This window comes from Dermacentor variabilis, chromosome 2, assembly GCF_050947875.1.
Source record: "Dermacentor variabilis isolate Ectoservices chromosome 2, ASM5094787v1, whole genome shotgun sequence".
NCBI classification, from domain to species: domain Eukaryota; kingdom Metazoa; phylum Arthropoda; class Arachnida; order Ixodida; family Ixodidae; genus Dermacentor; species Dermacentor variabilis.
The window spans coordinates 199458404-199477177 of record NC_134569.1 but is presented as its reverse complement, the minus strand read 5'-3'; the positions used below and the strand labels follow the sequence as shown (position 1 = coordinate 199477177).

General features: G+C 48.5%; 1 protein-coding gene across 1 annotated transcript in view; it reads left to right on the top strand.

Annotated features, from left to right (window-relative positions):
• The window catches only part of l(1)G0289 (plexin domain containing lethal (1) G0289), a 97839-nt gene that overhangs the window by 70156 nt on the left and 8909 nt on the right, over positions 1-18774 (top strand). The window contains exons 11-13 of the mRNA XM_075682536.1: positions 1653-1779; positions 12137-12214; positions 17925-18079. Of these exons, the coding sequence (XP_075538651.1) occupies positions 1653-1779; positions 12137-12214; positions 17925-18079 (360 nt within the window). The remainder of the gene's footprint in view (positions 1-1652; positions 1780-12136; positions 12215-17924; positions 18080-18774) is intronic.

The following is an 18774-nucleotide window of genomic DNA, read 5'->3' as shown; positions in this document are numbered from 1 at the left end:
TCCTTCCGGGGCCCCCTCACCAACAAGGTGAAAGTGGTGCTTCACAAGGAGCACACCAACATGCTTGTAATCCCCGGTGGCTTGACGGGGCTGCTTCAGCCTCTCGACGAGGGGGTCAACAAGTCTTTTAAGGACCTGCTGCGCCGCGAATACAACGAGTGGATATCCAGAGAAAACCGCAAACTTACCCTAAGCGGGCGTGTGAGGAGGGCCTCCTTGGCTACTGTGTACGGGTGGGTCCTCTCTGCGTGGGCGTCGGTACCGCGCGATGTTGTGGTGCAGTCGTTCACCAAATATGGACTCGCACTTGATGACGACGTGCTGTGGGACCGCAGCAGCTAACTAACCCTCAACTAACGTTGGGGGATCGACCGTTGGGGGATATAGGTCGAACTTTTTTTCAAAAAACCTTTGCGAAAAGTCGACCTTCGACTTATATACCGGACATTGGTGGAAAAACTACGGAAGTCTTGCAACAATGGGCGGATGAAGTAAACAGCCGCCTTCGCCATCAGCAGCAGCGTGGCGTGGCGACATTGTGGCACCGGCATTTTGCGTTTGCATTGTCGCAAAGTTATATTAATTAAAGGCTGCATTTTCATTTTGTTTCAAAATGAGCGGAAGCCGACGTCAATTCACTGTCGCCTTCAAGAAAAAGGCGATTGAGTACGTGGAAGCCCACGGCAACCTGGCGGCGCCGTGCGAACTTGGTGTGTCCGAAAAGAGCATTTGGTAGTGGCGGAGACAAAAGCAACATATTACAACTTGCAGCAACCAAAAGAAAACGTCATTTCATGGCCGGATCACAGCGGACTGCAGAACTGGAAGGCAAGGTTGTGGAGTCCGTCCGAGAGCTGTGTGTAAGATCGCTGCCTGTGACTGCCGAATGCATCCGTTTGAAAGCGGTAGAGATCGCACGTGCCTATGGACTGGGCAGCGAGAAGCACTCGTCATCCGACTCTGATCAAAGGCGTTGCTCTGATTCGGAGTAGCGCTTGCGCACTTCGTGCCGTTCTGTGTACTGTGCACCCGACGAATTTTTAATAGTATCGCGCGACCATCGACCCGCGTGTTTGTCAGCACCTTGGTGAAATTGCGAAAGTAAGGGCATGTGTACACATGCGCGTATCTCGTTTGTTTCGCTGCTCAGCGCCGTTAATAAGGTGTTGACAAGCATGCGGGTCGATGGTCGCGCGATACTGCTAAAAACTTGGCCAGGTGCGCATGCGAGCAGCATTTAAATAAATACTGTCACCATTGTGCAGCCCGCTGAGTCGCATTTGTTTCAAGGCAAGGGTGTCATGTCTTTCGCTACTTTTGCGATTGAAAAATATATATATATTTTTTTCATTTTTAGAATTCGTTAGTTGGGGAATTGACCTATATTCCGGTCCGACCTATAGTCCGGTTTTTACGGTAGTTTCATGTAGCCTGCCCTATCGTTGCGTGGCCAGACACGATCCGTGGATTGAAGCTAAATGCGTTTGGTCACTGGTTCAGTGCGCAGAATCGTATTTAGAAGGGGGCAAGCGGGGCTGCTTCCACGACACTTGTTTTGATTACAACTGGGTAACATTGACATTTAATCACGTGATATCGACGGCCATGTAGGCTTGAGAATCGTGCTCAGTCAGCAGCTCTTCTTTCTGCAGGAAAAGAAGAATGCCTCGCAGTGCAGTGCCACTCCACGCACCACCATGCCACCACCAGCTGTTCCAACAGCGCCAAGCAGCTCTGCTACAGCGACAGTAGCCAATGCTTCCATCGCTGTCGCCAATGGTGAGAAAGCTGCGATTGTGACCTCGCACTCGAGCAATCCAGTGCTTGCCTGTGCATATCAGCCTTTTGTGTGCATTTACTTTTGCAGCCATGTTGAATATGTGCTGACATGAAACCTTTTGTCTCAGCGTTTGTACAGTGGAACCTCTTCATATGTTTTGGGGAAAAATGCAAGAAAGGACGTACTAACTGAGATAGCGAACAATCCCAAGAAACTAAAAAGAAAAAAAAGAACACTCAACTGTAGTTGATATCCGCATACCCTATTTACTCAATTCTAACGCGCCCTCAATTGTAACGCACACCTGTTGGCCGCGACCTAAAGAAAGAAAAGTCCTTTACAGTACCGTGGAATTCTTACAGGAATACAACTTTCTCTCATATGGAATACCGTATTTATTTGAATCTAGGCAAATAGTATTTTTCAAATAATCATATTCCAAACTCTAGGGTCGGCTTAGATTCGAGGATTTTAAATAACGCGCCAGTTTTTCATTGAAACTACTAAATATGGTGCATAGCTAGCGTCATCTAGAAAAGTCATTATCGCACCCGCTACTAGCTGTGCCAGTAGCCAACCGTACACAAGCGAGGTCACCATTTTGACCTGTGTCGTGTCGGCCGTATCGGTGTACGGCGTGGTGTTATCGCAATGGCACCAAGTAGGAGATGCCACTACAGGGCCGCTTTCTAGCGAAAAGTTGTGATAGCCGCAGAGGCATCGTCAGACCTTCAAGCCTGGTGGGACTTCGGCATCGATGAGAAAAATGTCCGTCGTTGGAGGGGACGATGACAGCAGCTTTTTGCGTGCGCTGCAACGAGGATGGCATTTAGCGGACCAAAGAAAGGCCGTCACCACGAAGTGGAGACAGTTTTGGCCGACTTTGTTCGGACGCAAAGAGCAGCTGCCCTTCCAGTGACAACAAAAGTGCTCCAAGCGAAAGCTAGGGACCTTTCGAGGGAGCGAGGCCTAACGCCAAAGGATTTCAAAGCCAGCTGGAGCTGGCTTCACAAATTCATGAAGCGCTTCGGCTTCAGCATCCGACGTCGCACTTCAATCACCCAGAAGCTGTCAAGCGATTTCGAAGAAAAGCTGATAGGTTTGCAGCGCTACGTGCTGCGAAAGAGAGAAGCAGCAGGCTACAACCTTGGGCAAATCGGTACCGCCGACCAGATGGTTGTGTATTTTGATATGCCAGTGGCGTACACCGTGAATGAAAAGGGTGCCAATGAGGTGAAGGTGCGCTCTGCAGGCTACGAGAAGCAGCGCACAACTGTGATGCTGTGCTGCACAGCTGATGGACATAAACTCCCTCCTTATATATTTAAAAGGAAGACACTGCCTGCTTGAGAAACTTTCCCAAGAAATGTCATTGTGTGGGCAAATGAGAATGGGTGGATGACAGATGCGACGGCGGAAGAGTGGGTTAAGATAGTGTGGCGACGGCATCCAGGAGCCCTTTTGACAATGAACACGCTCCTTGTCGTCGACTCTTACCGTGGGCACTTGACCAACAACGTGAAGGCTGCGCTCGCCCAAGCAAACATGGACCTCGCTGTCATACCGGGTGGCATGACGGGCCAGTTGCAGCCACTTGATGTCTGCATCAACAAACCTTTCAAGGATTGCCTGCGGAAATATTACACGGACTGGTTGACTGACGAAGACCACATGCTAACGGCAACAGGCCGCATCGAACGTGCATCGCTATCGCAGCTGGCGGGCTGGGTAGCTGCAGCGTGGGATGACATCCCAGGTACTTTGATTGTGCACACCTTTAAAAAGTGCAGCATATCTAATGCGCTTAATGGTACTGAAGATAGTGCACTGTTTGAAGGTGAGTGACAAGGAGCACAGCAACGAGTCTAGCAGCAACGACGACGTTGAATGAGCTCCGCACTTTCAGATTCAATAAATCTGTTTGCATTTTGTGAACGCTGTCCTCGCTTTTTTTGTTCGGCCTACATTCGAGGTAACATATATATATACATATTTTTTGGGCTTCAGATTTTAGGGGGTCTGCTTAGAATCGGGGTCGGCCTAGATTCGAGTAAATACGGTAAAAAAGATTTACTCCAAATGCGCTAAAGTTGCGATAAATAAAAAAAGTAGCAGTTTCGCCAGAAAGGAAAAGCGTCGATTACAATAGAAAATTAGTAGACAGCTAATCGAAAAGTAAGGATACTAGTTTTATCGGCCGTATAAACTTTTAAACATTCGCTTACTAAATTAACAACCATGGTGTCACGTGCGAACAAGCAAACATGAACAAGTCTTGTGCAATGATCACGGAAGCTCTTTATCAAAATGCTGGAAGCGAGAAGTGTGGCAGCAGGAGCAAGCGAATTGACCTTTGTGCGAACTGTCGCTTCAACGCGAACTAAGTGACGAGAAGACAACACGGTGCGCCTAGATGCGGAGACTCTGTCTGCATCGCAGATTGCTTTCAAGATAGGGGCTGCACGGCCGCGCCATACATAGCAGCCGCCGGTGTAGAACGCCTCTCCTGTTTGCACCTGTCCCACAAGCGAGTTTCAGAAACTGCGAACACCCGTGATGCGGCCCCATTTTCGACCGTCTCCGCACACTTGATCGCTTTCCTTTTACTTGCGGCATCGTGATGAACTCTGCCTGTCTTTGCAGTCGGCACTTCCATGTTGATAGAGCAAACGCGAAAAACGAGAAGAACGGGAAGACGGATGGTGTACTAACCTGAGCACACGTACTACATCACATGGAGGAAGCTACAGCAGCTAGGCTCGAAGCGTGTGCGAGGCAACCACTTTGAAATGCCGATGGCGATGTGGTGACACAGATTTAGGGTCATACTCGATTCTAACACGCACGCAATTTTCGGACCCGTTTTATCGGAAGAAAAAGTGTGCGTTGGATTCTAGTAAACACGGCAATGAAAACCGTTGTTGAATCATTGCAGCACGAGATGCCGATGTGAGCTGAGCGGGTGGGGTTCGAGCGGCCTGAGATGCATGTTGTCGCTTTTATGACTTCGGCAGGCTTACGTTTGTGCTCCTCGAATTCAGCCTGAGTCGGCAGCTTCTACGAGCGGTGCATTTTGTTGGCACAAATTGTTGAGGCAGGCATGGACGCCCGCCGAGCTGGTAGGGCCCAAGAGACCAAAGACGCACATTGTCGTTTTTCTATTGCATAGTGTTTTAAGACTGCGACGGGAAATGTAAATGAAATCGAGTTCATGGACAACACCAGAATACGAAGCCTGCAATGCCACCAGAGCACTACATGATGCTTCCTTTGCACTGCCTGCAGCAGCAAGCGGCGGTGCATTTGGGTTATTGCCTATTAAAGGTGTTCCGTATCCTTCCAGCAGCACTATGGCCCACGTGCTGTGAAACAGATAGGTGAAGATGCTTATTGCAAAAGGGTTGCCAGCGATAGCTGTGAATGCGGTGTGTGATGACCTGGGAGGAGATTTACTTATACTGTAATAAGAAACTTAGTGCACACCACCGTTATCGGGTGAGGCGGGTGAGTATCGCGGCGAAGCTGCGGGACGGGTGGCTACTGCTCTCGATGGTGTGCACCTCGTGCCTTTTCTTGTTTATACAGGATCTAGCAGCCTGGAAGGAAACATAACACACGATCGCACTTTGGCTACCTACTGAACGTTGGTGCCGAAAGATTGTGTTTTCCGGACATGTATGAACTGGTAAAATACAAGCATAACTGTATTCGGTCACTTATTTGGTTTCTCTATCGCAAACGTTGGCACTGGCAAGTCGTACGTAACAGGATCATATAAACGAAGATATCTTATAGATACAGCCAAACCCACTTCTAACAGTATTCAAGTGCCACGAAAATTCCATTGTTATAACCGTTAGTTGATATAACAAGGTTGCACAACAAAATCAAAATAGGGGGATGGCAGAGCTGATGTGAGAAAACTAGCAGTGCCTCTCGCCATCACTTTCCTCCATCCGGCTGCTGATTATGTTCACTCGTTTAACTGCTTCCTGGGCGCTCCCATTGCGGGTGACAAGCCGTGGCTGTCTGCATCAAAGAATGACATTGCTATAACAACTGCAAAGAGGGGTCACGGACGGCAAGTGATATGTGAGCTCCGCCGAGACATCGCTCTGGTGCTCCTAAAGGGGCCTTTTAAAAAATGTGAGAAGGTTGCCACGGCAGCCTGTCAGCTTGAGAAATCCAGAAGGAACGCTGAGGCGAGATCGCTACAAGCATCTCCCCACGTACTTCTCACTGGCTTGCACCAGAAAACCCTATGTCCGTCTGCCTTGCACGCTTTACGCAAAGCTTGCCGACATACTTCTCCAGCGCATCCAGGTGCTCCACGGAAGATTCCCCTCGAAAACAAAGCCCTAGAGGGAGGGAATGAATCGTCTGCCAGGCCTCCTGTGAGGACAACGTTGAGGCAACCTGTCCTGCTGTGTCATCGCTGCCATTGTTCCCGTCACTATCAGATGCAAGCATGTTCACGACGATCACCTCATCGGTTGGAAGCACTTAGCTTTCACATCTATAGCTGTATGCTTTCTTTTCACTGGCAACGTCGTGTATTGCCGATGATAAGTGGGTGGATCAGCTATCTTCCATTTCGGCGGCGAGTCAAATGAGGCTGAGCAATTAAAGTAGTTTGCAGAACTGCGCTGCATAAGGATCCAGCGAGCAATCTGGAAGCAGCACACTTGGAGCAGTCAGTTCATGTTTTGGAGGGTGGCCTGGCATAGAGCTATGGGCACAGCCAATTCATGTTCAGAGGGGTGGAAGGGCGATGAGAGAGAGGCGCGCGGAGAAGGCTGGAAAATGAACGCGCGGCGGCTGTTGGCACAGCAGGCCATCGTGCAATGGCTCGAATTTCTCAAATTTGACAGACTCAACTATTGTTGACATCTACGTATTGCAATGCGTTGCGCAGATCGTTGCAGCACGAGACGCTGACGCGCATGGAGCTGGTGATACAGTCGAACCCGGCAATATCAAATTCGCAAGAAAATGCCCATCAGTTCGATATAGAGCGTAATTCGATATAAGCCTGCTAAATAATTGTGATGTCATAAAAGCACATACCATTTATAAAATCACATTATTGATGAAACTAGCTTAGTTTCGCATGATATAGTCCTGCATTTTCTTCTGCTTGGGCTATTTCACTTCTCCACATTGTCTAAAGAGTCGGAACAGCTGAGGCCACAACCTTTCTCATTTGCACAGAAGCACCAAACTAGTGCGAGTGCACCAATCACTTCGGAGGAGAAAGGACCGTCGTTGCTTTACTCATTTTGCCCACTTTCACTTATGATGTCTGCAATGTAGTCTTTGATTTTTCGGGCTCTCCCGTGGTCGCGACACCATCATCTTCACTCACAAACTCGTCCACCATTAATTCTTTGACAGCTTCCGGAAATTCTGACAGCTCGCTCCAAACTTTGGCAACACCGGCAACGACTTCCTCGCATTCATCCAAAATTTAGTCATCATCGAGCACGCGGAAGCCGGCATGTCAGAAGCAATTTCTGATGAACCACTTGTACATGGCCGTACGTACGCATCAGGTGCCACTGGCACCGGGTCGTGAGTTTGTCCGCTTTAGCCCTAATCTCCCCCTTATTCTTCAAGATTGCGCCGAAAGTGCTCCTTGGAATCTTGCACGCTGCAGGGACATCAGACTTCTCACTGCGTTCAACCCGATTTATGCTTTCGAGCGTCACGATGAAAGGCGAAATCTGCCGCTTCATCACGGCTACACGGTGAGAGAATGCCCACAAGGCGCAACACAATGAACTCTAAAAGCAGCAAGACAACTCGCACTTTCGCTATCTTGCACGACGAGGGCACAAGAGCCTCTGATTGGCTGTCTGAGCAAACACTGCGAGCGGGCCAGGATCATTTTTTGCAGGGGGGTGTCGACAGCTCGCCCAAGCTAGCGTGCTCATGGTAGGGAGAGCGGTTGGATGGACCTGCGCTGCCGGGTTTCCCCGCCACCACAAGAGAAAGCCAACTTCTGGGGGCACTTTTCTGCCGCTTGACGCTCTATAAATCGGGAGTCGCTGCTATTTTTGTTCGTAAGTGTTCTGTATCGGCCAGGCGGTCTGATAAGATTGTACCGTGAATGACGTGTGCCTGACCGGCATGCAGCGTTATCTATAAAAGCACGCTGCTGCCTTGAATAAAGGGCTTTTTGCGTTGCTGCCACCGAAGCGTCTGTCTGCTACTTGGAGTAGAACAGTAAGCATATTTTTTTGCTATATATACTCATTGTAACTACACCATGCCCAGAAATTGTTCGATATGTAGAATAATTCGATGTAAACGAGTTCGATATAGTCGGGTACGACTGTACTCCGGCGGCCCAAGACATGTTTTATTGTTTTCCTATTGCATGGTGTTTTAAAAGGGCGATGGGAAACCGAAACGTAATCGAACTGGTGCATGACGCCTGATGCAGCCGAAGTGAAACCTGATGCCCACATTGTGCCATCTGCAGCACGGAACGGTGGTGCATTTCGATTATCACCTGCTAAAAGCGTGCAGCATGCTACCAATGGCACAACGCACCATGCGCGGTAAAACAGATAGGTGAAGATGCTTATCGCAATAGGTTTGATGGCAATAACTGTGAATTTGGAGTGGGACAACCCGGGCGGAGATTTGCTGATTGGTACTGGAACAAAAAACTATGCACGTCGTCATTTTCACGGGAGACAGGTGGCTATATACTCTTCTCAATTGTGCGAGCCCTGCACCTTTTCTCGTTCACATGCCATCTAGCAGCCATAAAACGTGTACGACCACAGTCTGCAGCTGCAAATGGTGGCACATTTCAGTTACCGCCTGTTAAAAGCGTGCACTATGGTTCTGACAGCACCACACGTTGTTAAGCAGATGGGTGAAGGCGCTTATCACAATACAATTGGCGGTGATAACCTTGATTGCCGTGTGCTAGGACCCCTAAGAAGATTTGCTGGTACCGAAATGAGAAACTGAGTTCACACCGACGTTTTCGCGTGAGACAGGTGGGCGAATATTGTGGTGAAGCTGCTGTGGCATCGACAGATATCACCACAAATCCTATTACAATAAGTATCTTCGCCTATCTGTTCCACAGCGCATGGTGCTGTCGGAAGTGTAGCGCACGCATTTAATAGGCGATAATCGAGACGCACCACCGTTCCTGGCTGCAGACTGTGTTCGTATACATTTTCCAGCCACTAGATCTCATGTGAACAAGAATAGGAGGCGCAAGGTGCGTGCGATCGAGAACGGTATATATCCGCCCAGGTGGTCGCATGCCGCCGCCAAACCTGTTGCGATAAGCATCTTCACCTATCTGTTTTACAGTGCGTGGTGCGTAGTGCTATTGGTAGCATACTGCATGCTTTTAGTTGGCGATAATCCAAACGCACTGCCGTTCGCTGCCACAGGTGGCAAGATGTGGTCATCATGTTTCGCTTCGGCAGCATCCGGCATCGCCCACTAGCTCGATTTCGTTTTGGTTTCCCGTAGCCGTCTTAAAACATCATGCAATAGGAAAGCCACAAAACGCGTCGGTGTCTCAGGCCGCAACAATCCGTGCGACACTTTGGTGTTACGTAGATGTCAACAATAGTTAAAGGGAAGCGGAAGAGTGTCGAATTCAATAAGACGCTCATATACGGATGCGGGAACGTTATAAACCATGAAGGTAAAATTTTGGAGGGGATTTTTCACTTAGGAGCGACGCAATCGTCGGTTAAAATTGCGCTGTAGCTCCGCCCCCTGTCTAGCGCCGCGCGCTGCTGCTGACGCTGACGATGCGAGTGGAGACCGGAAGTCTCCGCGACCGTGCCTGACCGCGCTTATTTCTGCATGCATGCCGTCCTAATCTGCTTCGCTCGACCCTACATTCCTTTGTTTGTGTGTATATAGAAGTGGTAGTTGACGTGCACAGCCTCATTGAACTTGTAGGCCGATCATGCCGGCGTTCTGTGCAGCCTACGCTTGCACGAACACCAGCGGCCGCGACGATGTTTCGATGTTCCATTAGTTCCTGCAAGACAAGAAGCTTTCAGCTAAGTGGGAGGCTGCTGTCAAGCGAAACAAGTTCAAGCGCTCAAGAACAACAGTGTTGTGCTCTAACCACTTCTGTGGCGATTACTTCCAGAGTTTATCAATAATGCGTGCTTTGGGTTCTCCTAAAAAAAAAAATAGCACGCTGAACGGAAGGTGCATGTTTATCTCCCACCCTTGACGCAGGTTTCATCGCCAAGCGCCGCGAATTTTCTATTCGCACGTGTGTTGTGAAACAGCCTGCACGCAGCTACCATAACGCAGTGCAAGCATAAAGTTTGCATGTGTTGGAAAGCCTGCTCCCCATTCTCTAGCACACATAGAGAAACCGACTATCTCACGTAGCTGACGGAATTCGCCGGTTACGAGTAGCATGCGGATGGTGCGCTGATGAAGGTTCTATACTACACATGCTACAATAGCTGGTAAACTTTTCCCGCGTTTAAACCGTCTGTGTAGATTGCCGACAGCTTTGGGGCAGCGCACAAATGCCGAAGATCGCATCACCGCTTATGTTCTACGAGGAGGCATGCAGGAACATAACACTACAGTTCTTTGCCCGGAAACATACTCACTGGAACGCTGAATGCAGTTACCAAAAAACATACTCGCCAAAGAACATTTCCAACACAAGGAGCTGCTAACACTTCGCCTTCGTTCGCGTGAAAAGCAGTGCTTGCACCAGCATCTTTTGCTTCTCTTGGAGAGGCTGGCTCTTCACACTCGGCTCGTACATGTAGCAAGTAAAGTATAAACCCCTTACAAGTTATCTTGCACGCGACAGCGACAGCGCGACAAGCAAGGCTATGTCTGTCGCGTTCACTCATCGCCTGCAAGTCGAACTCCACGCGAGCAACGGCTTTGAGCGACGACTTCCCGGTATGAGGGCAGTAATATACGCGCCGAAACTAGCGTGACACATGCTTTATTAATTTAAGTTGACGTATTGTACTGAAAAAGGAGCATAAAATATTTCTGAAGGTCTTGCACTAGGTTCTTATTCTTGCACGTGTAAAATTCAATAGTTTACTCGTTCCGTGCGACAAACAGTAGTATTTGAGCTATGTACATCCAGTTCTGGCTTCGCACTATTGGCTAGTCGCTCATAGCATTTCCGGGTGACGAGCGACGAGTTCTAGATTTCTAGAAACGAGCAATCGAGCGACAACACAGAGCGATCTGTTCAAGCGACGGCCCGTTTTGTCGCTCGAAGCCGTCGCCCGTCACCGTCGCGCGCAGAATTGCTCTTGTGGAGTTTGGACTTAACGCCGAACTCCTCAGAGAAACGCAAGCTCTCGAAATTTTCCATGACCCTCTCAGCAAAACACCACCAAACTACCTTGAACCGTGCTTCGCGTGTAGCGGCAGCAGTCAGTCTGGACGAACACCATTGTTGACGTCACGAGGCGCCCGACCAATCACAGGCGAAAACGAGGCGCACGAGCTGGGCGTGTCTGCTGCTGCACTTTTCGTCGAAATAAAATATGTTTGCGCTTTCTTTCGCTCAATTTCGATGCGATATTCGAATTCACAGGGTTGAGAACCACGACGTACTGCTCTTCACTCATTTTTTCTGGAAAAGCTTTCAGCTTCCCTTTAACTCTGTCAAATTTTTTTCATTACGCCTGATTGTACGTTTTTCCGGTTAGTATGCTTCCTCTTGCATATTTCTTGCAGGATTTATGAACGAGGTTCTACTGTAACTAATGCAATCAGCCTGTCTGTCGAGTTCATTATAAGTCAGCTCAACTGTATTCCTGCTAGCCCTCCTGTTTGTCTGTATTCTCCTATGGGCATTAAAATATTAGCTTTTCTGTAACGCTCAGCTGCCTGGAAGCTGAGCTGTTTGAGGCACAATATAGGAAAATGAAGTTTCTCGTGTTATATTCGTAGCACATTCTGAATATGATGGGTAGGTGTTTCTTAAGCTCTCAACTACAAAAAGAAAAGTCTGGTGTTGTATTAGTGTCTCCTGTGTCATGTAAGGTTCCGCTATACATTTCTTACGTCCGTGCTGAACTATGGCATACTGTTACTCATGACATGGAAAATGCAACTTTGCAACTCAAATTTGCAACTGACATGCAAATGCAACTCAAAGTGCAAAGGTGCCTGTGCACTAAGTAACTCTGGATAGTCTGTATTCACCTGGAGCCACCCCAGCCTGCTATGGTGTCCTCGTAGCCCCAGTATTTCTTTGGGACATTAAACCACATCAATAAATCCCTAAATACAGCATTACCAGAATGCAATTGTGCCCACATTTACAACACAGTAAAGTGACGTCGTGTGGTCGCCTTTTCTATGCAGCGACCAGTACTATTCCTGAGGTGGTTTCCATTCACACCAACGACGTTCACGGTGATGCAGCGGCACACAGTGCAGCCGGTAAGTCCACCAATTGCTTGTGACACTACGGATGGCAGTCAGTTTAACGAAAAGGCACGAGAGAGCATTCCCTGTTCATCAACAAGCTCTAGGCAGATGCATTACACTCTCTGGTGCAGCCAGATTATAGGGCGCTTAGAGATCGCTCTTGGAAAAGTTTGCACTCTTTGGTGCTTATCTTCTCCCCAAAACAAAAGCCATCTTGAATCTTGTGTGAATTTGCCTTCTTTAACGTTGCGCACCTGGTACTTCTAGGTCACGAATGGCATGCGAATTATCAGCACAACATCATATTCTGGACAGGAAAGTAGCGAGCTCACAATTTTCAAGAAACGAAATGCAAGCAATAATACTGATGACGATTATTGTTTGGGGACAAGATAAGCCCCAAGGAGTGAAAAGCTTTTCTTGGAGTGTAGAAAACCCAAAATTAAGTGTGCGCAAAACAGTTCGCAATTACAGCAATATCACTGTGGTGGCACAGCTCATACTAGAGGCATTTGGGCGTCATTGAATGGACAGCATGCAGGGATCCTTACCGCAACAAAGAACATGTTTTGTCTGCATTCTTTCAAGCATAGGTAAAGGGGTCATCACAGCTGCGGTAAGCTACTGCATGGCAGGCGCATGTAGTAACAAGGCATGCACCTGCCTCACAATACAGTTGCCGACCGATTTTCTGGACCTCGCAGGGACCGAAATATAGTCGGAAAAACCGAACAGTCAGAAAAACTCGGTTAAGCAAAAAAAAAAAAAAAAAAAAAGAATGCTATATTTTAGGCTTAGGGTGGCTTGCAAAAATCTCTACTAATGCCCTGCCTAATATACTACGCTTGTGGGCAATCAGATTTGCTTGGATTTGCACAAGAGTGACGTCTCCGCATACAGTCTGACAAGACTGTCTCACTGTGCTGGCGATCTGCGATCTCTGTTGCTGGAGATCACCATGGAGATCAAAGAAATGAGCCACATTTCTTCACGCCACTTCGCTGTCACGAAGGCACACAAAGTGGTGCCAATCAAACAAATCCAAAGCTGCACAAACACACAGAAAGATGCAACGTCGTCTCCGAGACACACCTGCTTTGTGGACACACCACATGCAAATAGCAACCGAAACTTTAAAATAAATAAATGAATAGAAATGGATTCCGCATTACGTGGTTATTACAACAGTGCTGACTGAAAAAGAAATAAACTAGGAAAAGTGCGGTCCCCTAGAGCATTTTGTCAGCCAAGGAAGAGCGGGCATGGCCTCCGAGACTGGAGGATGTCCCGCGCTCTGCATTGGGCCTCTTCAAATTTTGGAGTTCTGGCAGCCAGACGGCAGCTAGCTAGTTCCGGTTCTGATAGGAAGCCACGTGGGCTGAGACCCCAAGACAACCTGAAGCTGCCCGAAGTTTGCCAAATTCAACGTCGGTACAGCTGGCCAAATGTAAACATGCTACCAGCATGGCAGCGCACGGCTAGGCCGGCTCGCGCTTGGTGTAGTCGGCCAATTTTTGCATTGCCACCTTGAAAATATATAGTTGCATTCATGGATATGATCACTTTCGCGAGATTTCACATGACTCTGCACAGGACGTGCGCTGGGCCAACCTCACCTTGCACAGCACAACAGACCGCCTCCGACGCGTCCGATGCCAAGACGCGAAACCACGCGTAAGTGATTGTATCCCCGAAAGCGGTCGCTCGAGAATCCCTGCTCACAGCGATCACGTTGCCCACTGACAACATTGATGAGTTGGCGTTATGTCACCACTTGACAAGACATGGAAAAGCAGGATATCGGGTATGTCCTATACGCATAAAATTTCGTGCCGACCTACTTGGGCGTCGATTTCTGCAAGTGTGCTTCGGCTGATGGTGCTTCCTGTTTTGACCCTAATGGTGGATCCACACAACAGACGGCTCCGCGAAAATCTGTTCCACAGACGCTTATTCCGCCGCCCGTCCGACTGCGAAGCGCATCCGCACGACGGACGGAGTGAGCAGACGACCGCGCCGGAAAAATAAAGATGACAGCACGGCCCGAAGCCACTGCCATCCTCCTCGAACCTGTCAAGTCGTCATCGTCCACTGTGTGGCCCGTATAACTTTCAAACTGAGGCTTGTATTTGGTTTAAATTTGTGTTCAGAAGCTTCGACAGCAAAGTATTCATGATGAGTGGGCACCGTTTCAGAAAGCCATACTCAGATGCTCGGCATGTAGTCTTAGAGTGGCTGTATTGGCTGAACATGGCCTCGAAGAGGTTGCAGTGGTCCGGGCAGATCTCAGTGGCCATAAGCTACAAATGGTTGCTTGTTTCTATCACTCTAGATAGCGCCATCGGTGTAATAAAGACTTTGTCATATGTGTTTTTCACTCTGAATGAAGATGGAGATCGAAAGGAAACGATCGTTTGCCTCAGATGCTGTTGTTTTGTTTGAATTGGATGCTGACGAGTATTTATTTCATCTAAAGAGGTCTTGTTGGCAAAAGGACTATATCGCCAACAAGCATCTCGGTATGCAGAACCACTTGTACCGAGAGCTGTTGGTCAGTGACATTGAGGAATACCAGATGCTGCTTTGACTGACAAGAGAGCAGTTTCTTCTGTTGCTGCCAAATCTCTATTTGGCTCTCGCGTCCGCGTAATCGATGAGAGTCATGTCCCACAACGCGGGGAACTGCTCCACAACATGCAAGAAGAAGAAAGTTGCCTCGTCGTTCAAGTTCATTGCAGTCGCTCTTGTGCAAGTCACGAGCATAAACAGGCACGAATGGTGTCAACAGCGATGAAGCTGTTTCAGAAAGATCCCTAAGCCACGCTGGTTGCCAGACTAGAGCATGCTAGGCTAAATCCGCAGCATTCGACCCCCAGAATCCGGATGTGAAAAATATCTCTGCATTTTCCATCCATGGGGGTCGCGGACGATGCAAATCTGTGACGCGTAGTCACGTGATACGCCGTCCATCGCGGAAAAGACTGATTTAGTCGGTCGTGTGAATCCACCATAAGAAGCTGGGGATGCGGCTAGTGCATGAAAATGCACGCCGCCTGTGACCAGCGAAAAGTTTAACACGAAAAACAATATTGGTCTCGATCATGAGAGCAATAAGCTAATGTGCATGTGCCTGTTACTTAACCAGTGCATTCTTAGCATCAGCGACCTGCAGTTCGAACACATATCGGTTTCGAGCTGCCACATACCGTATTTACACGATTGTAAGTCTGCTCGAATGCAAGTCGACCCCCCCATATCGCTTAACCGGAAAAAAAAAATAAGAGAGCATACCCGAGGGCGCATTCGATAGCGAAAATTTATTAGTAGCTGACATGGTCACTGGACTACTCGTCTTCACTAGTGCTGCCATCGTCATCGTTGCTGCGGTCCCACAGCGCGTCGTGGTCCAGCGAAATTTCAAATTTGGCAAACGACCGCACCAGGACATCTTGCAGAACAGCAGCCCACGCCAAATGCACCCAACCACACGCAGCCATCAGGGAGGCTGTTTTGACAGGTCTGGTTGGCGTAATTTGGCAGTCTTCTGCCGCCAGCCACTCGTTGTACTCACGGCGGAGTAGAACCTTAAAATTAAGGCGGAGGTCCGGGCTTATTTCATGACCACGTCGCACTTCACTGGCAGGGACCGATCACGCCGCAAGCTTAGCCTACAGCTCCGGAAAGCGTCCATACTTTGGCACGTGGGAAAGTTCTCACTTGCCGTCACACAGGTCAAAATTTCACTTCACTGCAGTCGCCACTCTCGCACCACCCGTTTAGAAACATCGAAATTGCGGCCCACTGCGCAGTGACTTGTTTCTTCGGCGTAAAGGATGGCAGCCCTCTTGAACGCTGTTGTGAACGAGTGCCGAACAATTAGTGGGCCTGGAGCACTCATGACGACTGGGGAAGCATAGAAGTAGCACGTAGCCGGCAGTCAAGTGGAATGCGTCAAACCAATACCAATGCCTTTAAACAGAGAAAGAGAAACTCGCGAGCGGTGTCTGCTCTTCCATGAACTACCGATACTCCCCGCAAGCACAGCCATTCTGAGGGTGCCGCCGCAAATGAGAACAGCGGTGCTTCCATCAACTATCGACACTCCCCCATGAGTGTTGCATGCACTGTAAGACTCTCAAAAATGTTTAAAAACCCTTCCGAAAAGCGAACAAACACGCGGGATAGCGAAAAGATACGGGTAGGGCCATAGAGCAAACATAAAATTGTAACTACGTTGTAGCTCCTGTTGGTATCGCATTTTTTTGGCGGGGCCATGTTTTGGTTTCGATTGTAAGTCGACCCCCCAACTTCAGACTTTCAAATTTAAAAAAGGGGTCGACTTACAATCGTGTAAATACGGTAAGCATACGATGGAGAGACGGAGCGAACACGGGCTAGCCACAATGCCTTCGCTAACTGCAGAAAAAGGAGCTATCGCCGCATACATACTCTAGATATGTGAAAAGGAACACCACCAGAGAAGGCCGAACCGAAAATCTACCGCAGTGTGTGTGAATGAGCGTCTACAACTTACACGGAACACGATGCAAATAACATGCACGCATGAAAGCGTGGCACGCTGATCACCACCGGAAAGAAGCCTTCATGGGACATACACACACAAAAGCTTCAAGCGGTTTACCAGCACTCCTATCGCATTGCCTCGCAATGTGGAACGGTGTGTTAGCACCTAAGAAGATAACGCTAGAAGTAAGGAAATCTGAAGATGACCGTACACAGTTGGCTGGGCGAGGTAGAGTCCTCAAGTGCGCACGTTAAAATTTATCAAGTGCCCACAAAGATGGTGGCGAGCACCCATTACCTCTTTTAGTTGTCAGCTAGCCAGAGAACTTCCAGAGAACAGCCATAGCAAAATCATCCTGGCTGGTTCTGGCAGCCCACGGGTAGCCAGAAGTGGAAAATCAAAGAGGCCCATTGAAAACGTGAGCGCCGCGATCTTGGAGGCTATCAACCGAGCCACTGCAAGTCAAGCCTGGCCATGCCAGCGGGAAATCCAACATGGCGGCTCCCCAGCATCTCGTAACGTGGCTGGGAACGAGCGATTTAGTCCATAAAATTGAACTTTGGGGCCTGAATTCGTCCAAATTTCCGGAATACGAAAAATCTGTTGGCGACTGTAGAAGGTGGTGCTGCATGTAACTTTACTTCGGCAACCAAGAAAGGAACTGAGATTCTGCAGCAAAGTAAAATTGACTTTTGCAAACAGTACACCGACCTGTGGGTGCATTCTGGGTTTGTAACAAGCTTAATTCATTTTCATCGTCATCGAGGTGGTGAGATCAGCTGCACGGAGAAGCGTCCGACTGGTTCTTGGTTCAAATTTTCACCGTTTTTGCAATGATTGTAGAGCAATACTTCTTTTTATATGACGCACACAATTTACACGTCGGACTTGTTTGCTTCTCATTTTCAAACCTGCGATGAGCCCTCTACATGAACACATTCAAGCTGTATTTCGCAGCTTTTCGCCTGGAGGACCCCCAACAAGTTTGTTGGAAATAAAACATTTGATTTGATTTGATTTGATTTGACACGGACCGTTTCTTTCATTGATTGGGCTGAGAAGTTTCCAGCAACGCTTTAGTGTCAGGTAATGCATGCAGTGAATATGCATGCTGGGCTCAGGATGCTGAAAGGAAAATCAGTGCAGTATTGTCGCCAATTAAAGGGCAGATGACAAATGCCTACAATTAAATTCCAGTTATGCCATCGGAGGGTTCCTCACCATCACACGCTGTCAGCTCTGGCACGGTGGTCGCGGTCATCATGATCCTGGTGCTCGTAGTCGCTGTTGGCGTGTGGCTGCTGTATGCCTACCGCAACCCCCAGACGCCTGCTGGACAGCTCCTTATCAAGGTGAGTTTCTCCACAGCCCACTTTCAGGAGCATTCGGTCTTGTGTGTAGCGCACAGCAACCCGCCATAATGGCTTAGCGGTTAGGACGTTGTGCTGCTAAGCACGAAGCTGCAGGATCAAATCCTGGCCTCGACAGCCTCATTTCGATGGGGGCGAAATGTTTAGACGCCAGTGTGCTGCGTAGTGGCTGCACATTATAGAACCTCAGGTGGTCAGAATTACTTCAGAGCCCCCCACAGTGCTGTACCTCCTAACCAGATTGTTTTTTCTTTTTTTTCACGTAAAAGCCCAATTTTTTTTTTTTCAATGCATCGCATTTGTTTGTTTCTAGCACAGTGGCAGCATAACCCTGGAGGCATACAACATTCTTGTATACTTTCATGCCAGAATAAAGCAAAAGGCACATTGTACAATGCAGCATCTGATAAGATGCGCAACACATCTGAAGATTGAGTGCTCAGGGTGTTTCAGTTTTATGCCTGCAGAAGATACCCATGTACTCACGCAGTCATTCATTCGCAGCTCTAATTGCTGTGCCATAATTCTACATATTCAGTGGGACAGAACTAGCTGCAGTTGGGATACTGTGCCTAGTGAAACCTTTTGCAATGAATGTTAGAAGTTTTAGATTCTGTGGTCAGTTGCAGCTCTGTCACATTTCTCCATGAGCGTCTGTAAGGTCCGCTGCTATAGCC